The sequence below is a fragment of the Lissotriton vulgaris genome, chromosome 5 (genome assembly GCF_964263255.1).
Source record: "Lissotriton vulgaris chromosome 5, aLisVul1.2, whole genome shotgun sequence".
Lineage (NCBI taxonomy): Eukaryota > Metazoa > Chordata > Amphibia > Caudata > Salamandridae > Lissotriton > Lissotriton vulgaris.
Genome location: NC_141693.1, coordinates 482,874,043 through 482,901,747, shown reverse-complemented (window position 1 = coordinate 482,901,747; position 27,705 = coordinate 482,874,043). Strand labels below are relative to the sequence as shown.

The window sequence follows — 27,705 nt, the reverse complement described above, 5'->3', positions numbered from 1 at the left end:
ATTCCATGGGAGTGGGCGGAGTCGTCACGGCACGCGGCCCCCTCTCCCCCCGCACCCCGGGGGAATTAGCCCCGCGTGAAAGGGGTTAAAGAAAGTAATTTATACCTGCTCAGGTCTAGGCTGGCCGCTAGATTGCAATAGCTCTGGGTTCCGCTACACAAAACATCCTACTTCACTGGCAGACCAGTCGCACTCCCACATTTACGGGTTGGTTGCAGCGCCTGTGCAGGTCTTGGGGATGGAGAAGATAACCCTCACACTAGCTGGGAATGGTTCCACTTTGAAGATCTTTGGCAGCCATTCCACACTCTGTTGGCCTCTGAGTTCTGTGAGCTTACATGTTCAAGATATCTCTGCTTGCTGCGCCTTTCTGCTCCCCCATCGGTAGAGTCCCAGGAAGCCCAGTCGCGAGGTGCGGCGTAGACCTGTCTTGCATTGACACTTTGGTCAGTGGACGAGGGCTGGGGAAAGGGGGGGGGGTAAGGGAGGGTAGAATAAGTTTCATTTTTTCTGTATTTGGAATTGTAGCAATGCTGATTCTCTCTCTACACGTTTTTAATCAGAAGCCTGATTCGCCCTAGAGAATACGTATGTACGGCAATGTTGTTTTTTTTCTTGTTTATGAAACGCAATAAAAAAAGATTTAAACCTAAAGAGAGTAATTTTCTCTCTGGATTTCCCTTCTCTTCTTAAATCTCAGGAGCTGCAACATTGTCCTGGTGTCACCAGGGCTTTAAGTGGAAGCGTTTTCAATATTATATAAGCCAAGCCACAGTTGCTGCTTATTTATCGTACACAACTAACAACCATTTTCCTGACTTGTATGTATGATATTACTAGTTTTCAATGACAGAAACAGCAAAATATGAGTCGGGCGGCACACTATGCTAAGCACAGATTTTTACTTCTGTGTGTTAAGCCACGCCCCTAATGACATTGCCCCCCCTCACAGTTTTTGCATCCCACTTAAAGCGCTGGCGAGACCTATTGCATTGCAAATGCTTGTTGTCATTCTGCTGCTGGACACAGGGCGTAACGCAGGCCCCTGCAAACCCAGCGGCACGGAGCACCCCATCCTTCAAGGGGCCCTTCACAGTCCAAGGCCAATGAATATCTGTCGAATAAGGAGATTCATGGGATTGTGATTGCTGCATATGGACATGCAAAGCATGAAGCAGGTGAGTCAGAAGATAAGCCCCCATAGTATTCATTTGAACATTTCTGAAAAGCTTAAAATGACTCGGGGAATTTGCACATCAAGAGTGGTACTTCGGCACAAGTCGTTCATTTAACTCTAACATTACAGGCTGCTTGTATTAATGGAAACTGGGATATGATCACAGTTTCGTGAAAACAAATGTACCGTTAGAACACTAACCAGGAATCGGGGGGAACGGCTGATTAGTAGCCCGCCCCAATCGTACACCTTGAAACATCCCGTCTGATCATACATCCAGACCTGTAGGATTCTCTGGAAGCCACAGCGACAAACAAGCGTCAAAGAACTAAGCAGAGACGTATTAAGACATGGGCACAGTTGGCTCTGGCCCAGGGCCCCAGTCAAAGAACTAAGCAGAGACGTATTAAGACATGGGCACAGTTGGCTCTGGCCCAGGGCCCCAGCCTTTCAGTGGGGCCCCTCATAGATCCAGCTCTGTTCTCCACACTGTCCTGCTCTGATGACCTTGAATTACTTTTTAAACAAAGATTTTTCTAAATTCAATTTTCCTTTCATTCATTTTTAATAAGGGTAATGTATGGGAGTCCGTTACAGATATTTTGCAGAGAAATGGGTTTTTGTTTTTCAACACCATACAACACTCATGAAAACATTTCCTTTTAGATCAAAACAAGGTCTCACATGAGAAATGGCAGTGGGTCGCAGAGATTATTTAGCAGTAATATCAGTGAGCTGCTGCTATATGACAGTATTAAAAACGCACACATTATTTGCTGGAAACACGTTTAGAATGTATACTATTATGCCTGAGCAGTGGCAGTGACCTGGCCAAAGAAGGCATGAAAGAAGTGGGTATTGGATCATAAATCTAAAGGTGTTCCTAATAGGGGCCCCCAAAATATGTTTGGCCCAGGGCCACTAAAATCCTTAAGATGTCCCTGGAAATAAGACATTCTACGAAGTAAGATCCCTACACACAAGAAAGATCAGACATCCAAATACAATTGCCCGAGACATGATCCGAGGGCGGGCCACATGTTGCCCTAACAAGCAGGTAAAACGGCCATATTACAAGGAGAGCGAGAGTGCACAATGCGACGGCCTTTAGTTAAAACAAGTATATTTCAGTGCCGGGTATCTACAGGACGGGAAGACGTTTTTCTAGAACTCACTCCCGGTTAAGGAAATCTCAGAGCGAAAATGTTACGTTTTCAAATTCCAAAAACGAGTAGAATGATATTTAAGTTTTAACCTTGGGCTGCCAAAAAAAATACAACCAGTGGTAATGCATTTGCTCTTGCTTTCTTTCTGCTCCCTCCGATGCATTTCTAATCTTTTTATGAAACCTTCCTTCGTCGCTTAAAGCAACAGGTGGGCGCCCTCTGCCGGTACGAATGTATTTTGCAAGTATTCTAACAAAAATAAAAATAAAAACTGCAGTAAGGGACAATCTCTAATTGTGTAACAGGTTTTTCGAATGTTCTGATGTCATAATTTTAAATTAAAACATTGATCATCTTAACACTTATTAAGCATCATAAAAAAAGAAGGTGCCTACATAATGACCATTTCAAAATCTTAAAAAAATAGTTTCATATACGATTCATATTTATTGTATACTCCACTAACTTTCTCACTGCGGAAACCAACTTTCTCCGCCATTTAACTTTAATTATTTAGAAGTGAAAATAGATTACTAAATAGACATATACAGCTCCTAAATCTTGCTGTTAAATACCTGTATTACAGTGATACCCAAAAGTTCTAACTATAATTCAGACAAATTATTTACTGAAAAGGCATTTTTATATTTGGATGTAACTTTTTACACCCTGGGTGGATTAGCACCAACAATGGCAATCGCTTGGCATAGTCAGCTTAGGACCAGCGTGCTAATTTTCGTAAAGAGCCGTACAGTGGCAAAATGTTTAAGAAGTGGAGTAAAAATATTAGGTTTTCCCATTTTAGCTCCCATAGGAAATTTTGCTAGCAACTACAGCAAAAACTGCGGGCCAGATTTGCACCAAACAACGAATTTCTAATGGAACTGCCTCTGTTGATTTGTGTAAAACCAATCAAATTCACAGAAAAATATATAGTGATAACCGATTTAGGTTTGTGGATAAAATGTGTAAAACCACGGCAATTTGCCAGTTATGTTTATGGAAGCATACAACATAAGCTACAACTCCGGGTTCCTGTATGCACAAAATGTCTGTTTGATCACGCAACAGATAAAAAACAGTTAACAGGAGAAAACAGGACACGCACCATGAGTCAAGGCGTGATGTGATCCTTCACCAAGGGTTTGGAGAATATATATATATATATATATATATATATATATATATATATATATATATATATATATATTGCAGGTAACTCTTTACCAATTCCCTTTTTCCACGAGAAAGAAAGAGTGCGGACCACGATAGCTAGTTGGCTGCAATGTTATTTTATTTCCATACGAGGTGCAGCAGCAGCCATGCCGCGTTTCGTCCCTCCAAGGGGACTTGATCACATACATAAATTCACTGAAAAAAACCATAGGTTTCAGGCACGTTATAGTTAGAAATAAGCATTTCAAAAACCTTAGAAATTTACTGAAAAAACCATAGGTTTCAGGTGCGTTATGGTTAGTTGGACATTTCACTCGTCAAAACCATAGAAATTCCCCCGTTATAGTTAGTTCAGCTAACTATATCTCGCGCCCCCACAATGCACTGCTAAGGACGTCACTCATGACATCACTGATGACATCTCAAATGACATTTGTAAAATATGTTGAACATATGAATAACTGGCTTAAAGAATTTCTTGAGGTTAATTGGGGGATTGCTGAGCTCGGGGTAATTTGAGACGCTGTCAAGGCAGGCATTGGGGGGGAAACAAAAAGCTACTCTTTGAGACGAAATAAGACGGAAAAATTGGAGAGGGAGGCCATACAAAGATTAATTGCGGACCTAGAGGAGGAGCTGGTAAGAGCAATCAATTCTAGCCTTAATATTGAGGAGATTTTACAGAACTGGCACTAGCAAAGGCTGCAGTAAGGGAGATCATGGCTACTAAAGCAGCAGGTACATTTTTGGCATGGAAACAAACCCACCATGAATTTAGCGAGCAAGTGGGGCACATCTTGGCAGTAAGGACCAGACAGATAGCTACCAGGGGGGACATCACGGAGATCAGACCACCATATGGGACAGTTGTTACCACCCCTAAGGACATTTCAAAGCATTTAATGGGTTTTATCATAATCTATATAGCAAAGACATGGCTAGGGATCCTAAAGTTATAAGGGATTATCTAGAGCTAGTCCCCTCCGAGGCTTTTTCTATAGAAGATTCTACAGCCTTGGAAGTAAACTTTTCAGATGAAGAAATCCAGAGAGCTATTGCAGATTTGCAGTCAGGCAAGGCGGTAGGCCCTGATTTTATCCCGCTAGAATTTTATAAAACATTTTTTTCAACATTGAGCAAAGTTTTATGTAGTACAATGTGCCAGGTTCAGAATGGATTAACACCTCCGCAATCATGGGGAGAAGCTACAATGATTATTTTTTTGAAGAAAGGCAAACCCCCCTAGCGAACCTGGATCATACAGGCCATTCAGCCCAATGAATAGTGACGCCAAGATCTACAAAAAAATCTTAGCTAATCGTCTTAGTGGTTATAGGGAAAGTGATATTGATCCGTCAGCATGACTTTATTCCCGGTAGGGGAACAGCAGAACACATCAGGAGAGTATGTGCCTTGTTTGACGGCACTTCTGTCACACGAGACCCTATGGCGCTTATTCTGCTGGAAAAGAGAAGCAGTCTGATAGGGTCTTGTGGGGCTTCCTCTGGTCGGCACTGGAGAAAGTAAATATTGGTACATGGTGTATAAGAGCCATACAGGCTCTGTATAAGAATCCTAAGATCCAACTTCGTGTTATGGGAGGACAGAGTGACCGAATAGATATCAAACAAGGAACTAGGCAGGGGTACCCATGCTCTCCCCTCATCTTTGCTTTTTATACCGATCTGTTTATCAGGAGGATAGAGCTAAATAGAGGCATAACGGATTCGAAACAAAGATTTTGGGGTATGCAGACGATCTGGCAATTACGGCAGCTAACCCTACTGCAGCGTTGGGTGAAATTGAATATGAGGCAGATTGCTTTGGGGCAGTCTCTGGCTATAAACTCAAAGGGGGGGGGGGGGGGGGGGGAGACGCCACGACTGACTGAGTCGCTACTTATATAAAAAATTATCTGGTCCGAGTTTATAATCATTATTAGAAGTCATGAGAGCGAAAATCGGGCCTACTTTGTCGCATGGCATTGAAATTTTTAGGGGAAAACTAAACGCCAATTTAAACCAACATGTGACCAAATGACACAATGACTATGCCATATGACCTTGGGGGTTCGGGGGTCCATAATTTCAAAATCTATTACTTAGTGACTGAGTGCAGCTTCGCACACCATTGGTACCAGCCCAGATGCATGGATTCCATATGCAAAGTCAGAGGCAGACCTTGCAGACCCGACCCCACTGGCAGCGATACGGACGCTAGGCCTCCCTAGAAGCCCCGAGAAATACAGACTGTATTCATGCTCAGCTGGGCTTGGAAAACCTAGCCCTAGTGACTGGCGGGCGCCCATTTTATTCCTTGGCTATCCAGTTGGCGGGCAAACCCTTGGCTGCCCATTATGAAAGGGGGGGTGCAGTGTTCTAGTGCAACAAAACAAGCCAGAATGCTTCTCTCGCTAACACTTATAATCACTGACTCTGGGGGATGGGGCTATATCTCCAAGCTATACAAAGCCAGCATGGCTCTTGTCCCCAATAGAGATAAGATTTGCGAAACATGGGAGCGAGATCTGGGACATCCAATGCTAGACTCCCAGTGGGAATACTGTTCCACACGAACACGGAAGGTATCCCTCAACAACAGGCAAAAATTATAACATTTTACAGCATATATGACTCATCCAAAACTGCACAGAATCGACCTATCCCGCCTGCACACGTGTCCCAAATGCCATGCACAGCATGCAGAGTTTGCACATATGACCTGGAGCTGCAATAGTATCTGCAGATTCTATGGGGAAATATTTACAACAATATAACAAATGGTACACCACTCCATTGAGCCCAGCCCGGAGATGGCACTGTTGGGCTATGTTCACAAGGTCCCGAAAAATATGCGCAGGTTCGTTGCAATTGCATTACTGGTGGCCAAAAGGGAGATCGCCATCCATTGGGGTAGTAGACACACTCATACACAGAAAGCTTGGCTAACTGAACTATACGCTATATTACTTCCTGTGGCATCCAGACCACGCAACATCAGGCAGCCGCTGCAGCAATATCTTCTAGAGAAGGCCTCTAATTCCAATTCACAGCCATGGGATAGGAGTGACTCAACTGGGGAGGGACTGGGTCCTACGATTTTGAATACACAAGGTGCTGTCATCATAGTTGGGGGATAAATAACATGATGGAAGGAGCCGATATGCCTGTAAAGTAAAACATGTTTAACAACAATGTCTGCTGATAAGAATGATAATTTTGGGACAGCAATGTATAATTATGGTGTAACTATTCGCATGTGACAATTAGTACCAAGTACTGCCACCTGATGTTTGTGCCCTTTTGTTATTATTGAGGTAAAAATAATAGAGAAAATTAACAAAAAAATTCTTCACTTTCTGTCCCAACCTCGCCCTAGTAAGTCAACCTAAACTCTGACCTCTACTATAGCCTTATAGCCCGCAGACCAGGGTTACATCATTTGTTCAAGGTCCTGAAACAGAGTAATAGGTCAGAGCCTAAAACGAGGCCGAGGCCACTGAACAACCGGTATAGCCAGAGGCTGAAGGGCTTTAAGGATATAAGAACATCACACCCACTAAGGTTGGAATGTTCTAAATTAAAAAGGGAGAACCATGAAGACAAACATTGGAGCTCCAGGTGAATACAACACTGGAATATTGAGAGTTCCACTTCAAGTAGCCGAAAATACATTTTAATGGGGTCTCCTGGGAGTTCCACAAAGTGTACCTCACGAAATTGTCCACGAAGAACTAAGTTTTGGTTTTATTAGAGATCAGCTCCGCCTTTGTCCTCTAAAGCTTTGGAACTCAATTTGGGTAAAGGAGGAACTTCGTTTGAGAAGACTAATTTTGCAGGATTATTTCAAATTAGAAAAATCCCCCCTTATCCCGTGGCTGGCATATGTGGTGCATAATTTGCGGACCCTAGGGAGGCCTGATCTGTATGATAATCCTTCCTTCATAACTTGCTCTGATGGCAAATGGGTCGAAACCCCCTTTAGGGACATGTTGGTATCAGAACAAGAGGACTCTGTACTAATGAAATATTCCATACGACATGCAGCATTAGTGAAAACTGTCAGTAATATAGAATCTTATTTGACACGGAATACAATTTATTTCTGGTTGAATTTATTTCCCTACCTAGTTTCTTTTAATCATGGTTGTTTTACGAATTCAGACTTGCCCCTTTGCAATTGTGATAATACATTGATCAACAATACATTACATGTTGTCATGCTCTGCCCAAAATACAATAGTTTACAATATAAGTTCCTACGCCCAATTTTAAAACCATTGTATTTTACTCAAGTCAGGCCTGCCTTACTATTTTTACAGCTGTTGAACTCTCCATCCATTTGCTTTTTTCTTGTACGCTTGCTTTTAAATAAGGGTTTTAAAATAAGATTGTGTTTGGTAATGAAATATTGTATGTTATTTTTAATGACTTGACTTTTATGATTTTATTTGTAAAATCGAATAAAGATTAAGAATGAATGACTAACACTGAAGACAATGGAGTTGCTCTGGGCTTATAATGGCTGGTATAAGTCTTTTGCTCCAACATTCCCATGTTTATCTTTCCGTTTCTCCCTTTTTAATTTAAAACATTCTTCTTTTAGTGGGTGGAATATTCTACTAGCCTTATAGCCCATCTGCCTCGGGCTATACCTACTGACAAAGGCTCTCACCCTCAGCTTTTAACAACCAGTATAGCCCTCTGCCAGGGCTATAAGGCTATATATAATATAAGCCTGGAGCTACTACATTGTCTTTAAAGGAGGTCTAAACATTACAATGTTCTAATGTTAGTTGAGAAAGCTTAAAATGATATGTGTATGAAATACTCTTTGATAAAGTGGCACTGTGGAACAATAGTAAATTGTAGCTGTGTTGGGGGGGGGGATGATGGTAGGTGTGTTGGCATTAGATAGTGGTCATGCTGGTGGATGATGTGGGTGTCTGAACTTATGAAGGTGGGTATGTTGCCATATAACAGTAGGATGCTGAGGCAAGCGTTAATAATGGTTGAGGTTTTGGTAATGGTGAACAGGGTAATGTAATGTTGGTAATAGTTATAATGATAGTGAGGTTGGTAATTGTGGTGTACCCCCGTTCAGCCCAAAGATTTGTTTTAATGGTTCTATCCATGTTCACGAACATCAGGAGAGGTTTTATAAAACAAAATGGCATGCAGTGGATCTTATATACCTCTCTTCACTGGGGGAGGGAGGAGAGTAATAATGACCTACAACTCCCATGGATTGCTCAGGGGATAGATACCCATGCATTGTGTGCCCCATGCAGACATTAAAAAAAAAAGATTTTTTAAAAAAGGAGCAGCTTAATAACCACCTCCCTCTGCACCCTGTATGCAAATAGGGCACCTGGTGCATGGCAGTTAATTTGCTCCTCTGTGGCCTACAGCTTTGTTAAAGCCATGGAGAAGAGGATGAACGAACATGCTCCGGCCCTCTGTTGCCATTTGCAAACAGGGAGAAGAAATGGGTGCTAACTGGATAACTCCTCCATGACAGTAGCATTGATCTGTACTGGGGTGAATGTATGACATGGTTCTGCATTCTGTCCATCAACTGTTTCTTGTAGCATTTAGGAGGGCATGGAGGAGTGTATTAGCAATGTGACATAGCATCCACTCCTGAGCCCTGCGCCCAATTACGAAAAGAGTGCCAGCTGCCCTGCTCCTCCATGGCCATCCTTGCACAGGCCACAAATAGAGGAGAAGCTGGCAGTTGACATTCTTTTAAAGCCTACACAACCATTAAGCGAGGAGCTCTCTTCCCTCTAAGCCATTGGGCAAGGCAAGAGTAATACCCACCTCTCATTTCTTTGGACTAGCTGGGGTGTTTGCGGGGGGGGGAGGACAGTTGTAGAGCACATCTCCCGCACTTGGGCACTGCGAAGGGAATATGGCACCCCAACACTGGGCAAGGCAAGGAGGAGCAAAGCAGTGAATCTTCCCCTCGCCCGTGAGCAGGGCAAAGGGGACGGCTGCATTCCTTGCACACCTTTAAATTTCTCCTGACTCACTTAAGCAATGCAGGATGGTAAGGGTGGCATTCACCCCTCCCAAGCCTTTAAGTAAGACCGGTATGGAAATTAAATAATTCCTCTGAATTGAGCAAGGCTGGGGGTGGGAGTTAAGTCCTCCTATGCTCCCCAGAATTTATATTAAACCACACTTCCTCCCTAAACATTTTTAGCCCTGGTCTCCATTTTTGTTTCTTTCTCCCAATGTTCAGTTTAATATAAATCCCCTGGGTTGGAACAATAGAGGCACATATCGGTGCTGCCTTTCCCAAGGGCAGGGAGGTTGTTCTTACTAGCCATGCCTTACCCACATCTCAGGGCAATGTGCACCCTTACACCCACCTTGCTCACATGGAGTTTTTGATTTAATCACCCTGAAGAAGGGTGTTCATAGTGTGTGCCTCCATGCTCCCCCTCCACATTCCCAGGCAGAGGGCCCTGCAAAAAAATACAAGGCATGTGATGTGCAACCTGCTTCTGTGCTCTGTTTACAAACTCTGTGCATGTGCCAGCTTAATCCATTCTTAGTGGCCCACACAATGCAAGCCACAGACGAGTGGTCAACTGCCACCAACTAATGCGCCAAATTGGTAAGGAGCAGCACCAAGTAGGTCACCTGCTGACCCTCTCATTAGTGTTTCGCAGACAGCGTATCAATTTAAAGACTACGACTGGGCTCCCGGACAGAAATTAAGCTGTACCTCAGTCTAGGAATGGTCCATGTTGATATTCACTTCACCGCTAACGTGGAGGGTGGAGAGACACTCAATGAGAAGAGTTGTTTTGCTCCTTACTCTTTCTGAAATCTATGCTTTCTTCGATCAAGTAAAGATTAAAAGTTCTGACTCCTATTAATTGGAATCACATATAAAAAAATTCTAAATATATGACCACAGATCATCATAGGATACTGTGGAAGTACATTCTTTATGACCGAGGCCTGAGGAAGCGAAACGTATCTGTGAAGCACGAGTTGGTTGTTACCTTGATTTAGGATTGCAGGCATGGGCTGACAATGACTTTATGGAGTACAAAAGACCTCCATAAAAAGAGTAGTTAATGGAATGCATGTTGAAGAAATGCACTGATGTTCTGTGGTCTAACGCAAAATGATGAGCCCCCTTGGCCTGAATGGGGGCTACCTAAATGTTAAGTTAGCCCCTGAATGGTTGGGGGAACTCCTGCAGCACTGGAGCTGCAGGGCTTGTGTAATACCCCTGCTGATGTCAATATTTTATGTGAAGTACCTTAGTGTATTTCTAACTATAAATATATTGCTTGATATCTAATGCTCCACACTGAAAAAAAGTACTTCAGGCATTTATCTTGACTACAACCGTGTTTAGGTCACATTATATTTCGAGGTAAACAGGACTTTTTGAACAGTGGGACCATCATCAACTATTGCTAAAACAGTCTATGTTCTCCCAGTTAACAGCCAAAATGTCTATGACTGAATTTGAGGGAAATCATCTTAGCTCAAAATCTACAAAAGTAACTAATAGCGGTTGGTCAAGCTAGTTAAAATGTAATTTGATGGTTTGTAAATAAGAAAGGGGAGTTGAGATTTAATTACCCTAATTCTCTTACAAGAAATGATAGATACTGATAGTCTTATACAGGAATCCCTTAGTATCAAACAACAGAAGTACAAAGGGGTTTGAAGTGCTAAAATTATTTTATGGCCAATAAATCTACATGCTAAGTAGCAGAGTTGAGAGAGAGAACCCGGCTAACTATACTGGTCATGAATCACATCAAGTAAGACAATTAATATTTTCCTTCAACCACCACCGTTAACTCCCTAGATGGTGCCCTAACAAGCACCAATCTAGATAGACATTAATACACTTTAAATACAAGTAACTCCTTTCTATAATGGCACACAAGGACGAAATTGTATTGTTAACTGAATCTTAATAGATGGATATTTTGTTACAGAAATATTGCTATAGGTTACTTATAATCCAGAACTTACAACTGAGATTCCCTCAAGTTATAGTATTATTCAACACAATTGCTCACCTAAAAAAAGGTTGAGGATTGGCAATCTTAAACTGAACCCCCCCCAAAGATTCACATCATTGCAGATGCTTCCTTTAGTTTCACTTAATGACTTATTTTTTTAATTTCCTTTGCTAGCACCTCCTCTCACTCTCTCTCTGGTATGCTTATTTACTGTTCGCCGGGGCATTTAGAGAGTTAAGCAAGGGGCTGGCTTATTTTATTGCTCTGCCTATGATTAAAATGTTAAACTTATTGGTATTAAGAGATACTAATCTCTGGATTCAGGATATTATCCGTCTGGATATTTACTTCTCTTTGGACTCCTCTATTTTTGGTCTCATACAAAGAGTTAAATAAGCAAAACAGTTTGCATGATGTTTCTTGGTTGCCATATCTGCTTCAGGTTCTCTACTCAAAGCTGAAGAACCGGCCCCGCTGGTCTGTTCTGATGACCATGCAATACCTTTTTGCATTATGCTACCATCTACTATCCATACAGTTCCAAATACTCAAACAGCTTTCACAGCCAATTCACTAAGGCAGAATTTACATTTAATGAAAAATAATGCTGATTTTAATAAATGTGCAGAATGAACGTGCAAGCTTTGATGAAAAATAATGTAATTTGAATGCATAAAACTGTAGGCAATCTTATTTACTAGGCCTCAAACTTATTAAAGTAGCATTGCTTGCAAGCGGACTGAAAAGCAAGCTTGAATAGAGAATGCTGAATACGCATAAAAAGTTTACCTTCTGACCCTTACATGAGAAAAAACATTTTTAAATAGTTAGTTATACAGTTTCAAGTATTTCCACAGAATGTTTCTATATACACAGAGACTACTATTGACTTGTGATCAAATAAGTTGTTTCATGGAGTAATGAAGAGTTCATACATTGAATTGCGCAGTCTAAAATGCTAACGTGACTACCTAATCTACTTGTTTTGCTCTATAGTTGGATATTATGTAAAAAAAAATCTTTAATTGCATATAGATGTTTTGACTTCTACATAGATACTAGGAAGTAAATGATGCAGTCTATGTGTGAGAAAGTAAGTCTGAAAGAGACAAACTCCATTTAAGTAAATTATTGTTATAAATTAGTCAAAAACATAACATTGCAGTCCATGGACTACTGTATTTTTTGTGATACGATGAGGTTTGATCCTGTTCCCAGGAGAGCATCGGACTCCGACTAGATGATGGAAGATGAGAAAAGAAGCATGTTGCAAAATTGTGAAATGTTAAGTCTATATTAGTGCTTGTTCCAAGAGTAGGTTACTCACTTTTTCTCTATCGACTTGCCACACATTTTACCAGACCCAGACTTGCTTTGATACTCAACTGAGTTTCTCGAAACTCTTTATGGGAAGTTCTGCTTTGCCATTTTTTATCCTTTTGAGTCGACTGAAACACTGAAGTGTTATGCTTTTCTCTTACTCTTTCTCCAATTCGAACTATTTACGGGTTCTGTTAACTCCATCCCGATTCTTAGACTAGGGATTCATTCCTTTATGGAACATGCTTAATGCATTTATTTTAATGATTAACCAACTTTGATTTTATATTGCTGTCATTTGATCATTGAGATTAATCTGAATGAACTTGTGATTTGCAATAAATAAGACCTACTAAAAGATTTGATTAATAAAACCCTTTAAACATCTACAAATTCTCATTTTTAACTAAACTTTAGATAATTGAATGTGATGATAATTTATAGATATATTACACTCTTCTACTCTAAAACAACAGCAAAGATCTATTCAACCAAGGCAAGTTGAATCATACAATTGTGGGAATTAGGTAGTGTGATAGTAAATCGAGATACTAAAATACTGTGAACCGATTCCCACTCCAGCAAATTCTTAAGGAAATATCCTTTCGGAATAACACTCATAGCACTGAAGTGAGTGTGGAAGAATATTTATCACATAGCTTCATCATTCAGTTCCGATGCGTCATTCTGGAATTCTGAATACAAACATTCCTTTCCATCAGCTCCATGATATTCTTACAAACGAGGAGCCAGCACACATGAAACTCAGATGCAAGTGCCCTGAAAGAGCATGGCATCAGAATTATAGTCCATAGGCCAAAATTGTGTATCTTATAGCTTTAAAACAGTATAATGGGACTGCAGTTGCAAACAACTTCACGCTGGATGTTTTTGCAACTGTTAATAATCTTTTTAATTATCATCTCGCTATATACATTACTCCTTCACCATATTTGTTCTTTTATGAACTGATAATCCAACTTGCATTTAATGTCCAAAAAATGCCTAGGTTGCTCCAGACCCTCTTTTTCCAGACTCTTGAGCTCCTCACAATCTAAATTAGGCATCTGAAGAAGAGGCATCAGCAATCACCTCTATATGTAACATATGTACATCCAGCTGAAGTTCCTACTAGCTGGAAAGCTGCCCTAGTGCTCCCACTTCTGAATACGCTATTAACATCTTCTACAGTTCAATTATAACTGATGTCTTTACTCGCAACTCCATAGGTCTAGAAGAAGTGATCAATAGACAATTGTCTCCCTACATTGAATCCTTCACCTTGCTCGACCCTAAATAGGGACTTTAATAATAAAGTCAGCTCCATTATCAGTCCCTGAGATTGCATAGAAAACATCAGAAAGGAGGAGCACTTTTAATTCTTCTAGACCTCTGCACTGCCCTTGATGCAGTAGTATCACATTATATACTTCACGTCAAGTACACTCTTTAGGTATTCAAGGCAAGGTGCTATTCATATACTGTTCAATATTTATTTCCTTGTTGGCCAAACTGATTCGCTCCTTTGGTTTATAACTTGTCTATTTTGCTGAAGACATGAGAACCATTATTATTTTCAATAAAGAGATCCAATCTACTGCTGATATTCAGACACTGTCCAAATCTGCTACCTAAATTAAATTGAATGGAGAAAAGATGGAAGTCCTCGTTTTTGAAGGACCTCCTTCCACCTGGTACTTGAGCTGGTGGCCTGTTGAATACAGTAAGCTTCCTACACCTGGAGAATCTTCAAAATATTAGAAGTGATATTTGACTGCAATCTTACTTTTTCCACACATATCAATAACATTAACTGCAACTGTTTCTACCATTTAAGACTATTATGCTAAGATTTACTCCTCCTCTCCCATCCAAAAAACAAAAAATCCATTCGTCTAGATTATGTGAATTCCATTAAAATGGACCTCCTACTGCTTTAGTTAACATACGTCAACTTGCTCAGAATAGTGCTGCAGGACTGCCATTAGGCATTCATTGGTGCAATTGCTTATCCATAGATCTATGTGGCCTACACTGGCTCTGGGTGCAGAATACAGTTGTTTTCAAAGCCCTTAGTACCGGTCATAGGGCTATTCACACGCAAATGTACTTTGGACATTAGAACTAATATTACTCTGTACTGTCCTTCTCGCCTTCTGCTTCCTCATCTGGATTTCTGCTCTCTATTCTGAACAAAAACAAAATCAAAAAAGCTTGTCTCTGTAGGACATCTATTTATTAAAACTCCTCTAAGCCCTGGATCGACCATTAACATCAGATCAAAAAAGTACCTGGCCTTCTGCAAAAAAATAAAAAGTGGCTATTTAATTAACTTCCTCCTATAGCACCATGCCGTTTTTGCTGGGTAACTGTCCCCCTCTATAAATACTCATTCATTAATTTTTAATTAGCAATGTGTGTATTGCAAAGATTTGTATTAAGCTCTGGAAAAATATTTTGCATATTCTACCTATACGTCTAATTTGACATACCCATAACTACTACAGCTACTAATAAGAAATCTTCAATTCAAGTGGGACCCTCATTACTCTTACCCTTTTTCCACTCACACTTCCCAATATTTCCATTCATTCCTCCTCCTTTTATCATCCTGCTCCAGTAACACTGATGCTAATGTTGAAACAGTGCAGATTTCGGCACCTGTCCCATCTCGAAAACCGAAGCTAGTTTAAGGGGCCCAGATGGCACCAAGGAACAAACCTGCCAGCAGTAACCCGACTGGTAGTCCCCGAGGATACTTGGGACCCAAAGCCATACTTGAGGAGAACCAGAAGTGAGACAAAAATCAGCAACATAGCCTCTCGAAAAGTCTCAACCTGCTGCTGCGTCACGAATGGACTCAGAAACTCAAGGTACGTCAGGGCCAGAGATGGAATCGGCTGCTGACTGGACTGAGAGCTAGACCTGGAGGCACAGTGACCCACTGACGCCTTCTCTGGAGAAAAAGAGTCGCTTGGACGTCTTATATTTCTCATTCGGCTCACCAGAAAACTTAAACAAAGAAGATCTGCCTTGGAAACTACTTCAGTAGAAGGACCGGGTCCTCATCTTCAACTTTGACCTGGAGCAGGAAAGATGCGGCTACTTCCAGTGTTTTGCCACGTAGAGCTTCGCCTCATACTCTCGGATGGCCTTAAGGTTTATCTTGGTGCAGTCATTGCAGGTCTTGGAGTCGAGTGAAGAACCTAAGGTCCAGAGGCACACTTTGTGGTGATCTGTCACAGATATCTGTTTGTCACAGTCCCTAGAAGGTATCAATCTTGTTAATTTAGAGGGTGACATCCTTGCACACTAAAAAATAAATTGCGAAGAAAATATGTTCATTGAGTGAAGAAAGAAGGAGGAAGGCTCCAGATCTCAAATGCAGAAAGAAAGGAGCTTCCGTCAGCGTATGTGGTTGGAGCTTACATGCAGTTCTTCTCACATCCGGAGTGGAATGGCATTCAGTCGGAGTCACACAGCACCACCTACCAGCATGCGGGAGCACTGTTTTTGAGTTTTCTAGATCCAGTATGGTGCATAGGGGTAATTTACAAGGTGAGGAATCTGCAGTTAAGAATAGTTCATCTCCCACTGGGTGTGGAGCCAGCCTGGCTGGCGGAACAAAGGTTTGCCTTTTTCAGATCTCACCTTACATTTACTTGCGAGGGTGATCTTGGCAAGATGATGGCTTCTAATCGCGCTCCCGTTCGGCCGTTCCGTAAACCCGTTTTTCCAGCCCTCTCTGCGTTCAGCATGTTCTGGGGAAAAAGGAGTGCTGCCGCCAGACGTACGAAATGCTGTACGAGGATTTTGGGAGTTCTCTCACTCTGGCAGCCCTGGTCTGCAGTGTCTGGAGCCACTCTGCCTGGCGGGTGGTCTCTCTCATTAGCGGTGCTGCTACGGCCAGGAGCGGTGGTCTTCCGGCTCCTATGTATGCAATGCCTCCAGCTAAGATGAAAACAGTCAAAAACCGCATATAGACTGGAGCAATCGCTCAGAAGCCCACAGCAAAGGTGGAACAGGGCTGCTCAGCAAAAAGGACCTGCTGTACTGGAAAGGGAAGGCATCTGGACTATTTTTTTTTTTTAAACCCCTGCACCACTATGGGAGATTTAGGGAAGACCCCGAACAGGAAAGCCTCAACGGTGCTAGATCAGCCCTCCCCAAAAGCTTGGCTTCACAAGTTCAAGATACCGGTTCCAGCAGTTTACGCCAGGCGGAAGATGCGCTCTTTGGAACACAGCTACTGCTGACGCCTAGGGACTCGGAGGTGAGCCAGACTCTAACTCTTGGTAGTACAGAGGGGCAAGAGGCAGCGCAGGCTCCAGAGGGATCTAGTGGCAAGGTAAGGTAATAAGAATGAAGATGAGCTACCAATGGCAGGGGGAAATGAGATCTCTCAACCGGCCAGTCTCTCTGCTAAAGTAGATGGGTTAAGAGGAGAAATTGCTGTCAATCGAGGGGCTGAAGCAGAAGGCGGATATAAATTCTTTTCCTTATCTGACATTTCAGACTGGTCCGACTCAGACTGTATCAGACTCCAGAAATTCAAATGGGGGGCAAGATGAAACCTCGGCTGATGTTGCCACAGTTAAGAAGGGGAGGAATCCTCATGACAGAGGTAGTAAAAAAATGAAAAGAAAACTTACGGTCGTTTCTGGGATTACTCTATCTCCCCAGATCTAGAAGGCAACATAGCCACAGCTGGAAGCAATGTAGGTGAAGCTGAACCCTGCCTCCTTGGACTCTATATACCAAAATATCATGGCCCATAGAAATGAAATGCACATTGAAAGTTGGAGGGTCCAGACAGGGTGTAGGAAGCTGCAGGGGGCCATCTCTAAGACCTGCTCTGAATTTCTGGGAAGAAAGGATGAGATGGAAAGCAAAGTAAATGTGCAGGAAAATGAAGCCTCAACCTATAAAGAGATGATAGTGTCACTGGAAAATCAAATGTCAGACACCTGTTGCAAGCTGAAGGACTTTGAAAATCGAATGAGACGTAATAGCTGGAGGGTCTTGGGCATTCTAGAGGGGGCTGAGGGGGGGAGATGCTTTACAATTCACTGTTGATCTCCTGAAAGGGGCACTTCCTGAGCTGGGAAACTGAGACTGGGCTCAAGAAATACAACGTGCACACGTTCCCATTCAAGCAGAAGAAATCTTCATTTCAGCAGGGAACAAACCTTGTGCTATCTTGATCTATGTAGGGAACTTCCTCCTTCACCAAGCAATTTATGATCTAGCCCGCCCGCGAACCGACATCGTTCTTTTAACTGCCATCCATTTTTTTTATAAGGCCTGATTAAGGTCATTCGACAGTAGCACGCAGTTGGCGACTTCAACCTTATTCTCAAAAGGTTGCATCAACTGGCGCTCAGGTGTTTTTATTGAATCCGGACAAACTTAAAGTAATCTGGAGGGAAATCCTTCATTTTTTTTCCATCAGAGATTCTAGCTAAGGAATTTTTCCAATCCCTTAAGTAAACTCTATGAATGCTGGAGGGCATCGGTTTTGTTTCCGGTTTTTTCTCTTACCATATATCGGTGGTGTTTTTCTCTCTTCTGTCATCTTGTTTATTTTGGGCACTAGCAAGAGCCTTTTTGGCTGGGCGGAAATACAGGAGGGCTCCCTCTCCATCACCGGACCGGTTAGGTCTAGCCGTTCGTGACGGGTGGAGGGGACTGGGGGAGGGGAGAAAAAGGGGTGGGAGAAAGCAGATGTTGATTCGTTTTTTGTTTAATACATGTCATGATGTTTGTATATGTTTAAGGAAGATTAAAATGTTTTCTATGATTAATTGTCATCTAATGTACTTGATGGAGAGATTGGATATGGAGAATTGCCGACACAAGGATGGTGGGTAAAATTTGTATCTGCTCATTAAATATGTGTGGCCTTAATGATAAAAAAGGGACATGCTGGCTAAGAAACTTCGCTACATGTAGATTGATGTGGTCTGTCTTCAGGAGACCCACATACCTTGGAGCAAGTGATGGTGGCTGAGGGACTTCGCCTTTGAAATATTAGCATGCACTTGGCAGGGGACAACAACTAGAGGGGTCAGAATCCGTGCAAGAGGCGTTTTGGAGCTCTGCAAGAAAGATAAGCAGGGGCGATGGGCCATAGTGGAATATAAATTACCAGCTAATTATGACTATAACAATCTGTGTTATCTATGGGTCTAATCTAGGTGATCCATATATACTGATTTAAGTGTTGAACTTGCCCTATGGCCACATCTCTTGATCCTCTGTGGAGACTTTAATATTCACTTAGATAGTATCTTTAATATAAATGCTGATCTATCAGGTCAGGTCAGGTCAGGAAAGTAAGGGTATTTAAGGCCCTGCAAAGTTTGGTGAGAGAACAGGGTCTGATCGATAGCTGGTACAAGTTTAGATCACCGGATCCAGGATTCACCTTTTATTCGGATCCTCATAATAAATCAGTCTGACTGGACTATTTTTTTATCTCTGACTACCTAGTCAAAATAGCTTAAGTGGAGAGCTTCATCTTAAATCATAATGCTTTAGTAGCTGAATTCTCATTGACCGGCGGTCCTAGGGTCCTTAGGTATTGGACCTTCAAAAGAAAACTTTTAGGTGATCAATCATATAGGGATCATAAGGCTTAGTGGATTGTAGAATTTTTTGATGCAAATAGAGGCTCATCCTCAGATATCATAGTTTGAGATACTTTTAAAACAGGGTCTCGAGGAGAGAACTTGAGTTTCTCGGTTTCCCGACAGAAAGCTCTGCAGAAGGGAAATGGTTTGAGAAGTTAAGAGTGGCGAAGATTGAACTCATGGTGAAAGTAAGTAAAGGGCTCAATATTGAGGAGTGCCAACAGGAAATTGTGATTAATAAACCTAAAATACATCAGCATTTCAGTTCAGAGGTGGCAGCTAAATATGTACAGCATAGGGCTGAATTATATAAATTGGGGGGGGAAATACCAGACGGGTTCTGGCAAAACGCCTACGACAACGAGACCAAATTCAAAAATCTCCAATAGAAGTATTAAATGTTTTTAAAAATTATGAACAGTTGTATAATGAGGGAATGTCTCCACCAAGGCGGGGGGAATCTCTGGCAGCCTTCTTGAAGGATCTACAAAAGACGGAGGTCGCATACGCACAAAATGAAATCCTTGCGTCCCCGATTATTCTGGAAGAACTGGAGACTGCCTTAACTTCTTCGGCGCGATGACATTCGCCTAGAATTTTATAGGGCATTTTCAAAGTCTCTGCAGCAAGAGATGCTGCAAATCCTCCAGCTGGTTCAAAGGAGATACACCCCCAGTTCAAGGCAGAAGACAGCTATGGTCATGTTTAAAAAAAAAAAAAAAGGGGAATTCTGACCTGACCCCAGCATTGCATCGACCCATAGCACTTATAAACTGTGATAGTAAACTCTACGCGAAAATACTCGCAACGAGGTTGAGTATCACTCCGCCAACACATGCTTATCCCCAGCAGGAATACCATAGATAATGTCTGCCGGGTTATAGCCCTCCTTGACTGGGCTCAGGCCACAGAACCACCGCTGGGGGTAGTCCTGTTGGACGCAGAGAAAGCGTTCAACAGGGTCTTCTGGCGGCATCTGTAGTCTGTCCTGCAGTGGAAGGGAATATGCAGAGATTTTGTCCAGGCAATTAAGGCATTATATCTTTCAATGCTGTAATCCGCCTATCCTAAAAGGAGTTCAATATTAGTAGAGGTACGAGGCAGGGGTGTCTGTGCTCCCCTTTGCTCTTTGCCCTTTATAATGAGCCCTTAAAAATATATTGACTATAGAGCATTGGCGTACGCGGACAACATTGCAGTGCTCACTACAGAAGTCGTTTCAGCAATCCCAGAGGTAAATATCTTAGCTGAACAGTTTGGTACCCTATCAGGATATAAGCTAAATATGGAGAAAACAAAGATTCTCTGCTCAGGAACTGCTAAAACTGAAGGTCTCTTGATGGCTCAAGAGACAATCTACCTGGGGGTTAAGATCACAGCTGCCGTAGATAAAATCCCGGATCTAAATATTATTCCAATAATGGACAATGTGAGTAAAAAACTGGAAAGGCTTGACCATCTTCATCTTTCTTTATGTGGTCGAAGCAATGTTATTAAAATGTTGATCCTCCCAAAGTTTTTATACATTTTTTAGAACGGCTCCTTTGGAATTTTCCTCATCCTCCTTAGCAAGGATGGATAGGATCTGTCAGAGATTCCTATGGGGGTATCTTAAACCAAGAAGAGCGGCCAAATGGATGACCCTTCCTAAACAGCAGGGGGCCTGGCAATTCACACTTTTTTCTCTACTACTGAGCATCTATTTTACAACACATGGGTATCCTTTTAGTCGGGGTTAAGGCTGAAATTCCAGAGGAAGCCAGACCAACAATATATGAAATAACGTTGGGTACTGGAGTGAAGGGCTGTCTGGTCAGAATGCTTGAACCCAGCTATTATAAAATAAGCTACATTCAAAATATTGAAAGCTGCCCACAGAGTATGGAGACGGGTACGACGGAAATTGAAGATTTAAAATATGAATGCAGCTTTCTTGGTGGAAATGAGAATTGGACAAATCTGATTTCAGAAAGGATACCAGTGTTGGAGATAGTGAGGAGTAAGGCCCGGATAGGGAAGATTTATCAAATTTTAACTCAAGCTTCCCCGGATGATATTGAGGCCAAGAATGCGAAATGGGAAATTAGGCTTGGAAGGGAAGCATATATTGAGGACTCACTGGAATTGGCAAACCAGGTGTTATTAACTGGGAGTCTCAGGAACCAGCATTTTATGTCCATTTTTAATTTGTATTACACTCCAGCAAAGGTAGGTAAATGGGGTGGAGGGAGAGGAGGGAAGTGCAATAGATGTGGCCTAGTTGCTGCTGACACCTTGCACAGGCTTTATCTTTCCCAAAAATGGATATCTTTTTGCAGGACCTTGAGGCTTTCTTAACTAAAGTTTTAGGGTTCTATGTATCAAATAACCCAACTCTTTATTTTTTGGCTACTAGATAGCACAGAATCAAACAAAAGAGCTAGGCCAGTGGCAGGCTTTTTGTTCATTGCAAAGGCTATTGCTCGCTCATGTGTTACTTCTCAATGGACCCTCCTACTTTCTCCAACTGGCGGTCTAGATGCTGGCTATTTAACTGTTGTTTTTGCATTTGTCATCCCGAGTGGGACTGGTATGCTCAGACGTGAGTCCCGTACTCTTCACGCGCCTGGAGTCAAGCTATCCTGGCTGCCGACGGCTGATCGCCAGAAACCGGTCCTGGGATGCTTGATTCCAGTCCAGGGAAGGCATGGCTTGGCAGTTCGGGCTGGACAGTTCCGAAGAGGCACAGGGTCAAGGCTGATTTGCATATGGCCATGTCTGAACTGGGGTGGTGCGGTGAGCAAAAAAACGATGTATTTAGGCCCAGATCTCTGTACTGGGGTGAATGTATGGCATTGTTCTGCATTCTGTCCATCAACCGTTTTTGCATTTGTCACCCCGAGTGGGACCGGTATGCTCAGACGCGAGTCCCGTGCTCTCCACGCCACTAGAGTCAAGCCATCCTAGCTGAAGACCACTGATAGCCAGAAACCGGTCCTAGGATGCTTGATTACCGTCCAGGGAAGACATGGCTTGGCAGTTCGGGCCCGAATGTTCCCATGAGGCTTAGGGTCAAGGCTGATTTGCATATGGCCATGTCTGAACAGGGGTGGTGCGGTGAGCAATAAAACAATGGATTTAGGCCCAGATCTCTGTACTGGGGTGAATGTATGACATTGTTGTGCATTCCGTCCATCAAATGTTGTTTTTGCATTTATCACCCCGAGTGGGACGGGTATGCTCAGACGTGAGTCCCGTGGGGGTGGCGAAGTGAGCTAAAGAATGATAATGGATTCAACCCAGATCTGTGATTGATGGAGTGTCTGAAAAGTTTCAGCTCTCCGTCCATCATCTCCTTGTGTTTGCGAGCGTTGTGTGCGCCAGTACTTACAACGTCCCCGTGTTATTCGATTATAATGCTTCTTGTATTGTGTTGTTACTATTAGTGGTGAAATTCTCCATGGGATACTGCTTCAGATGTGGGCTTCTCTCATCAACATTTTAGTTTTTTTGCCTCACAGTCTGTGGCACCTAAAGTAGTCCTTGCAGCCCTGTGTCTCAGAGTTTCTTCTTAAACACCCTGTGGGTTCCAAGTCCCTTAACCACATCCGAAGGGACGAAAGGAAGAAGACTTGAAGTAACCAAATAATAAATAGGTGGATGATCCGTTCTCACTTTGTTTTGTATAATCACCCCAAACAGGTGCATGAACTTCTTTCACTAGCATTCAAGCCAAAATTTCACTTATCAACCCAGGATCATGAGGATGTTTAACAGGGTAATTGATAAACTGAAAAGACAGATCTATATTACATATAGGAATAAATGCCAACCTTTCTTCACTACCTCACCTGTTTAGATCTCCAGCAGCGACAATACACTGCTTTTTCTCCAAGATCTTCAATGTCAAAGGCATGCACAACCTTGGGATTATCTTTATCGATCTGGGTGTTAACCATCGACTTGCAGCACTTTTCCTTGCAGTATAACTTCCGGTAAGCAAAGTAAGCAGCAGCTGCAGCGCCAAGAGACACAGTGACTGCAGCAATCCATTCCGCTAAAGGAGGAAGAAATGAGAATCAGAAATGTCAAAGTCTCTCAAGACTCATGAACATACAAGAAGGATTTCATACATTTCCAAGGATTGAGTCCATTAAGAAAAAAATGAAAAACTAGGGCTTCAAAAAGTAAAGACAACAAGTACGACTGGTGGTTAAACAGACTCAAGTGCTAATGACCATGGTTAGGAATAGGAAGTACAGGTTAAATGGAAGAAATAGGATGTTATGACAATATGGTAACAGGCTACCAAACGGGTCTACAGATTTTTTTCACCTTGTTGTTCTTAGAAGCACACTACGGTCTACTAAACTTTGGAGCATCAGGATTATTAATAAACAATACAAGAAGTGTACATTCCAGAGGGAAAACATTTATGCACAAAGTAGAAGTAGCAATTGGGATTCTTTACATGATTTGAAGCGAACAAAGGGTAAACAAGTGCGTTACAACAATAAACAAGCATTTGCAATGCAATAGGTCTCGCATTTGCGCGTGTTTGAGCTATTGGCATTGTAAATGGCTATCACTTTTATTTATGTTTTGTTTTTTAAAGCATAAATAAAAGGAATCGTCATTTACAATGCCAATAGCTTAAACTTGCAAAAATGCGAGCCCTATTGGATTGCAAATGCTTGTTATTTATCCTGCTGCAACTGATGTTTGTAATTGAACTTCAAAGAGGACGGCACCAATCCATCTGTGCATTATTAATTTTACTCGCCGTAGAAGCAATTGGAATGGCATTGGCTACACCATATCAAATGACCTAAATATGCACACACGGGATGTGAGCGCGCTCATGTAAAAGTTAACACCACATAAAATCTACACATGAAGGAAGGACACTAAAAGGGGCCTGTCAAAATAGTGCATTTATCGAGAAACAGTAAAATGTCAAAACAAAGAATTGAGCAGAAACACAGTCTTAAAGAGTTAACAGGCAGGTAGGTGTAAGTTCTAAACGCTAGGCAAGGACAGTGCGAGTAAATACCTATTCTGATCCTCCAAACTTGCAGACTGTAGTAAACTTATACTTCTCACAACATGGCCACCTTTGGTCATTAGACCTTTCTCTGTGTTCACACCTCTTAAGCCTCCCAGTATACCTATGTGCATTCTACTTTGTACTTGAAGGTTCCACACTTGTCAGTTGAGGGTCTGGTCAGCTGGCGAGGTGTACTGCTCCGCTGTATCTTAATAAACGTATCTTGTAACTTATACAGAAGTATCTTATCATACATCTACAACACAGACCCACTGTTGTGAGTAGAACGAATAAAAACAGCAATTAAGAGTAGTTTGAACATCCCAGTAACTAAGTTGCAAGAATATCAACAGCTGTGAGGAAAGGGTCTAAAAAATAAAAAATAAAACAGCATGATAACATTTACACATGTATGCACATCAGAGTTTTAGCAGCAACCGTGAATGGATGGGGATTCAAATAATTTAAAAATGCATTTGCGTGCACACACACCCATGCACGCATGTGTAGACACTCTTGATGGGGAGTAGTAAGGGAAATGCAATATACACCTATACCCCGTCCTGTGCGTAGCTCCGTTGCAGTGCCCCAAACATAATTGTATTTTTTTAAATGTATTATTGTGCCACCTAACTCGCAATTGGCTTTTGTAACCTTTATAGCATAAGCATGATCTAGGGTCACAAAGGACGACCGCGGGGCACACTCCCTGCCTCCGGGGCAGATATTGGCAAAACCGGAAGTCAGGCAGCCTTCATTGGGACTTGGGCAGGGCCTGCCAAACAAACAGGAAGGAACCGCCGGGAGAATGTCCGGAACTCTGCAGGCTCCATGCTTAAGTCCCTGCCCCATCATAGGGACCGGGTGAAGAGCGAGACAGACTGCATGGCACCAGAGGTAAGACGGGGCTCCCGAGTGGTGAGGAGAGCCCCACGGCGTCCCAAGAGACTGCCAGGGAACCTGCAGACCGAGCCGGTGAGTGAGAGCTTGGCTGGGTGCATTGCCGGCCCCCATTCTGTTAGCGGACCCATGTCTGTAAGGCGCACGCTGAAGGACACGCCATGAGCGTGCACATAGGCTGTGTGAAAGAGACGCTGTGAGTGCACACATTCCTCAACTTGCTAGGCCAGACCGCACACCACTGTGGTGACTAGGACCTCACGGCAGCAATCAGATGGCTTCCTGATTAGTTCCGAGGCCCGTAACTCATCCTCCAAGGTACCCATCCTGTGACCCTGACAGAAGATCAGGGCTCTAACCCTGCCAGCAGTCCCACTGCCTCCCAAGTCATCCTTCCGGGAGCCACACAGTGGATCGGGGATCCGACCCTGCGCCTAGTCTCCTCCTCCGCTCACACCGTATTCCACCACGGCTGCCGAACCCAGTCTACAGCCGCCTCATTGTACAGCACCTGACCTCCACCTCCGCGTAACTCTGTCTCCCTTCCTTCCCCATCATCACCTTTAAATATGGCAACCCGGTCCTGATGATGATCCTAACTTGAGAGGATCGAAACGCCATTGACCGATCATACAGCGCAACTCACGGCGCACCCTCAACTTAGGTACACAAACAGTCATATGTCTTCCAATCATTGAAGAGGAACCATTGTTTTGTATATAACAAATTTTTTTCACTTTGTCACCTTGTGTCTCCGCTGTGCTTCCACTGGTCACTCGCGTCGTCACTCTTTGCTTCATGAGCACTACGTGCACAAAGTCCCCTTGGGTTGCCTCCGCATTTCATGCCCACAATGCTGGTATAACTGTCCTGTATGAATTGTTTTTTAAAACATGATGCCATGAGCACCTTTGAAAAAATACCGGGAGTCTATCCTTTCTTTGCTACCTTGCAATGTCATGTACATACCTGTGTATCTGCCTTTCCATTGAATCCGGTTGAGATATTGTTGTTTAAGATGTATACTTACCCAGAACTCAATCCGGTCTATGGGTCACACTCCTGTTGTTCTTTACTACTAAGGAGCGTGCACATGGCATGTCTGGGCGACGTGTATGGTGTGAGCAGGCACTGTGATAACGCCGCGAGCCGACTCGTACGCGCGCACAGCAGAGGTCTTTCAAGCATGTGCACCTATCCTGTCTCGCATCACAAAGCAAGTCGGCAACAATAGATCTCGCCCAGGCGAGCAGCTCATGGCGCTGCGTCGCTAGGCGAGACCTCAAAACCTATGATACAGATATTTAGGAGAGGAAAGAATGCAGGAGAAAAATGGTGGAAACTTTCATCAGGAATAAGGAAAGCCGCCAGAGACATGTTTTACTTATTTTGAGTATTTGCCAGCGGTACTGCAGACCTGGTCACATGGGCAGAAGGAAGCGTTACAATTAACAACAAGAATTATAATTCAGCATAGATTGCTGCATGCAGACTGAAAGGGTGGTTTACATAGGAAGGGTTTTTCCGAACAAATGGATTAAAGTATGTGGATCGAGGAGAGCTAGATGAAACTATTGTGGATACTAATGATGCCGTATTGTAACAACGAAGGCCTGGATTTTAAGGCTGATCTGTGTACTGTTGGTAAAAGAACAGAGTCTGAGTATTCCCACAATGCTTCGATTTTATCGCTGTATGCTAGTTTCCTTACATAACGACCAGGGATGTCTATTGTCATTGCAGGTTTCTTTGTTTTATTTTCAATAAACAGATTTTTTTTTTTTACTGAATATGAATAAAAAGCTGATAATAAACTTGGAGATCATAGTGTTGGGATATTTCAACTGGTTAATAACCCTGTTGGATGTTCTCATATCGCTACTTGATTTGTGATATGATTACGACAAATATTTCAGAGGGCATGCTAATAAAAGGCAGATTTTTTTCTCTTAGACAATGCAAAAACACAGAATTGTCTATTTAATTCTTTCCAATGTTACTTTCGTCATTTTACCAACTTTAACAGCTGAGAATTAAGACTTGGCAGCCGCCCTCTTTCTCCCTCGCTCATAAACTCAGCGATGCTGCCAGTGAAAGAGACACGCATTGCCAAGTTACTTTATTGAGCTGCATTGACAAACATGTCAGAGGGAAAATTGAATCCATATGTGGATTTAATTCTTGCAAGCAGTTGGACACCAGATTCGAACTGGCTTTTAATTTTTTGGAATACAGACGCTAAACAAACCAAAGGCAGTGCAGGTGCTACTGAAAGTTTGAGCTATTGGCGTTGCAAATAATAATGT

General features: G+C 42.5%; 1 protein-coding gene across 1 annotated transcript in view; it reads right to left on the bottom strand.

Moving 5' to 3' along the window:
* The window catches only part of CISD1 (CDGSH iron sulfur domain 1), a 67,311-nt gene that overhangs the window by 20,848 nt on the left and 18,758 nt on the right, over positions 1-27,705 (bottom strand). The window contains exon 2 of the mRNA XM_086921936.1: positions 23,304-23,509. Coding sequence (XP_086778062.1) covers positions 23,304-23,509 — 206 coding nt within the window. The remainder of the gene's footprint in view (positions 1-23,303; positions 23,510-27,705) is intronic.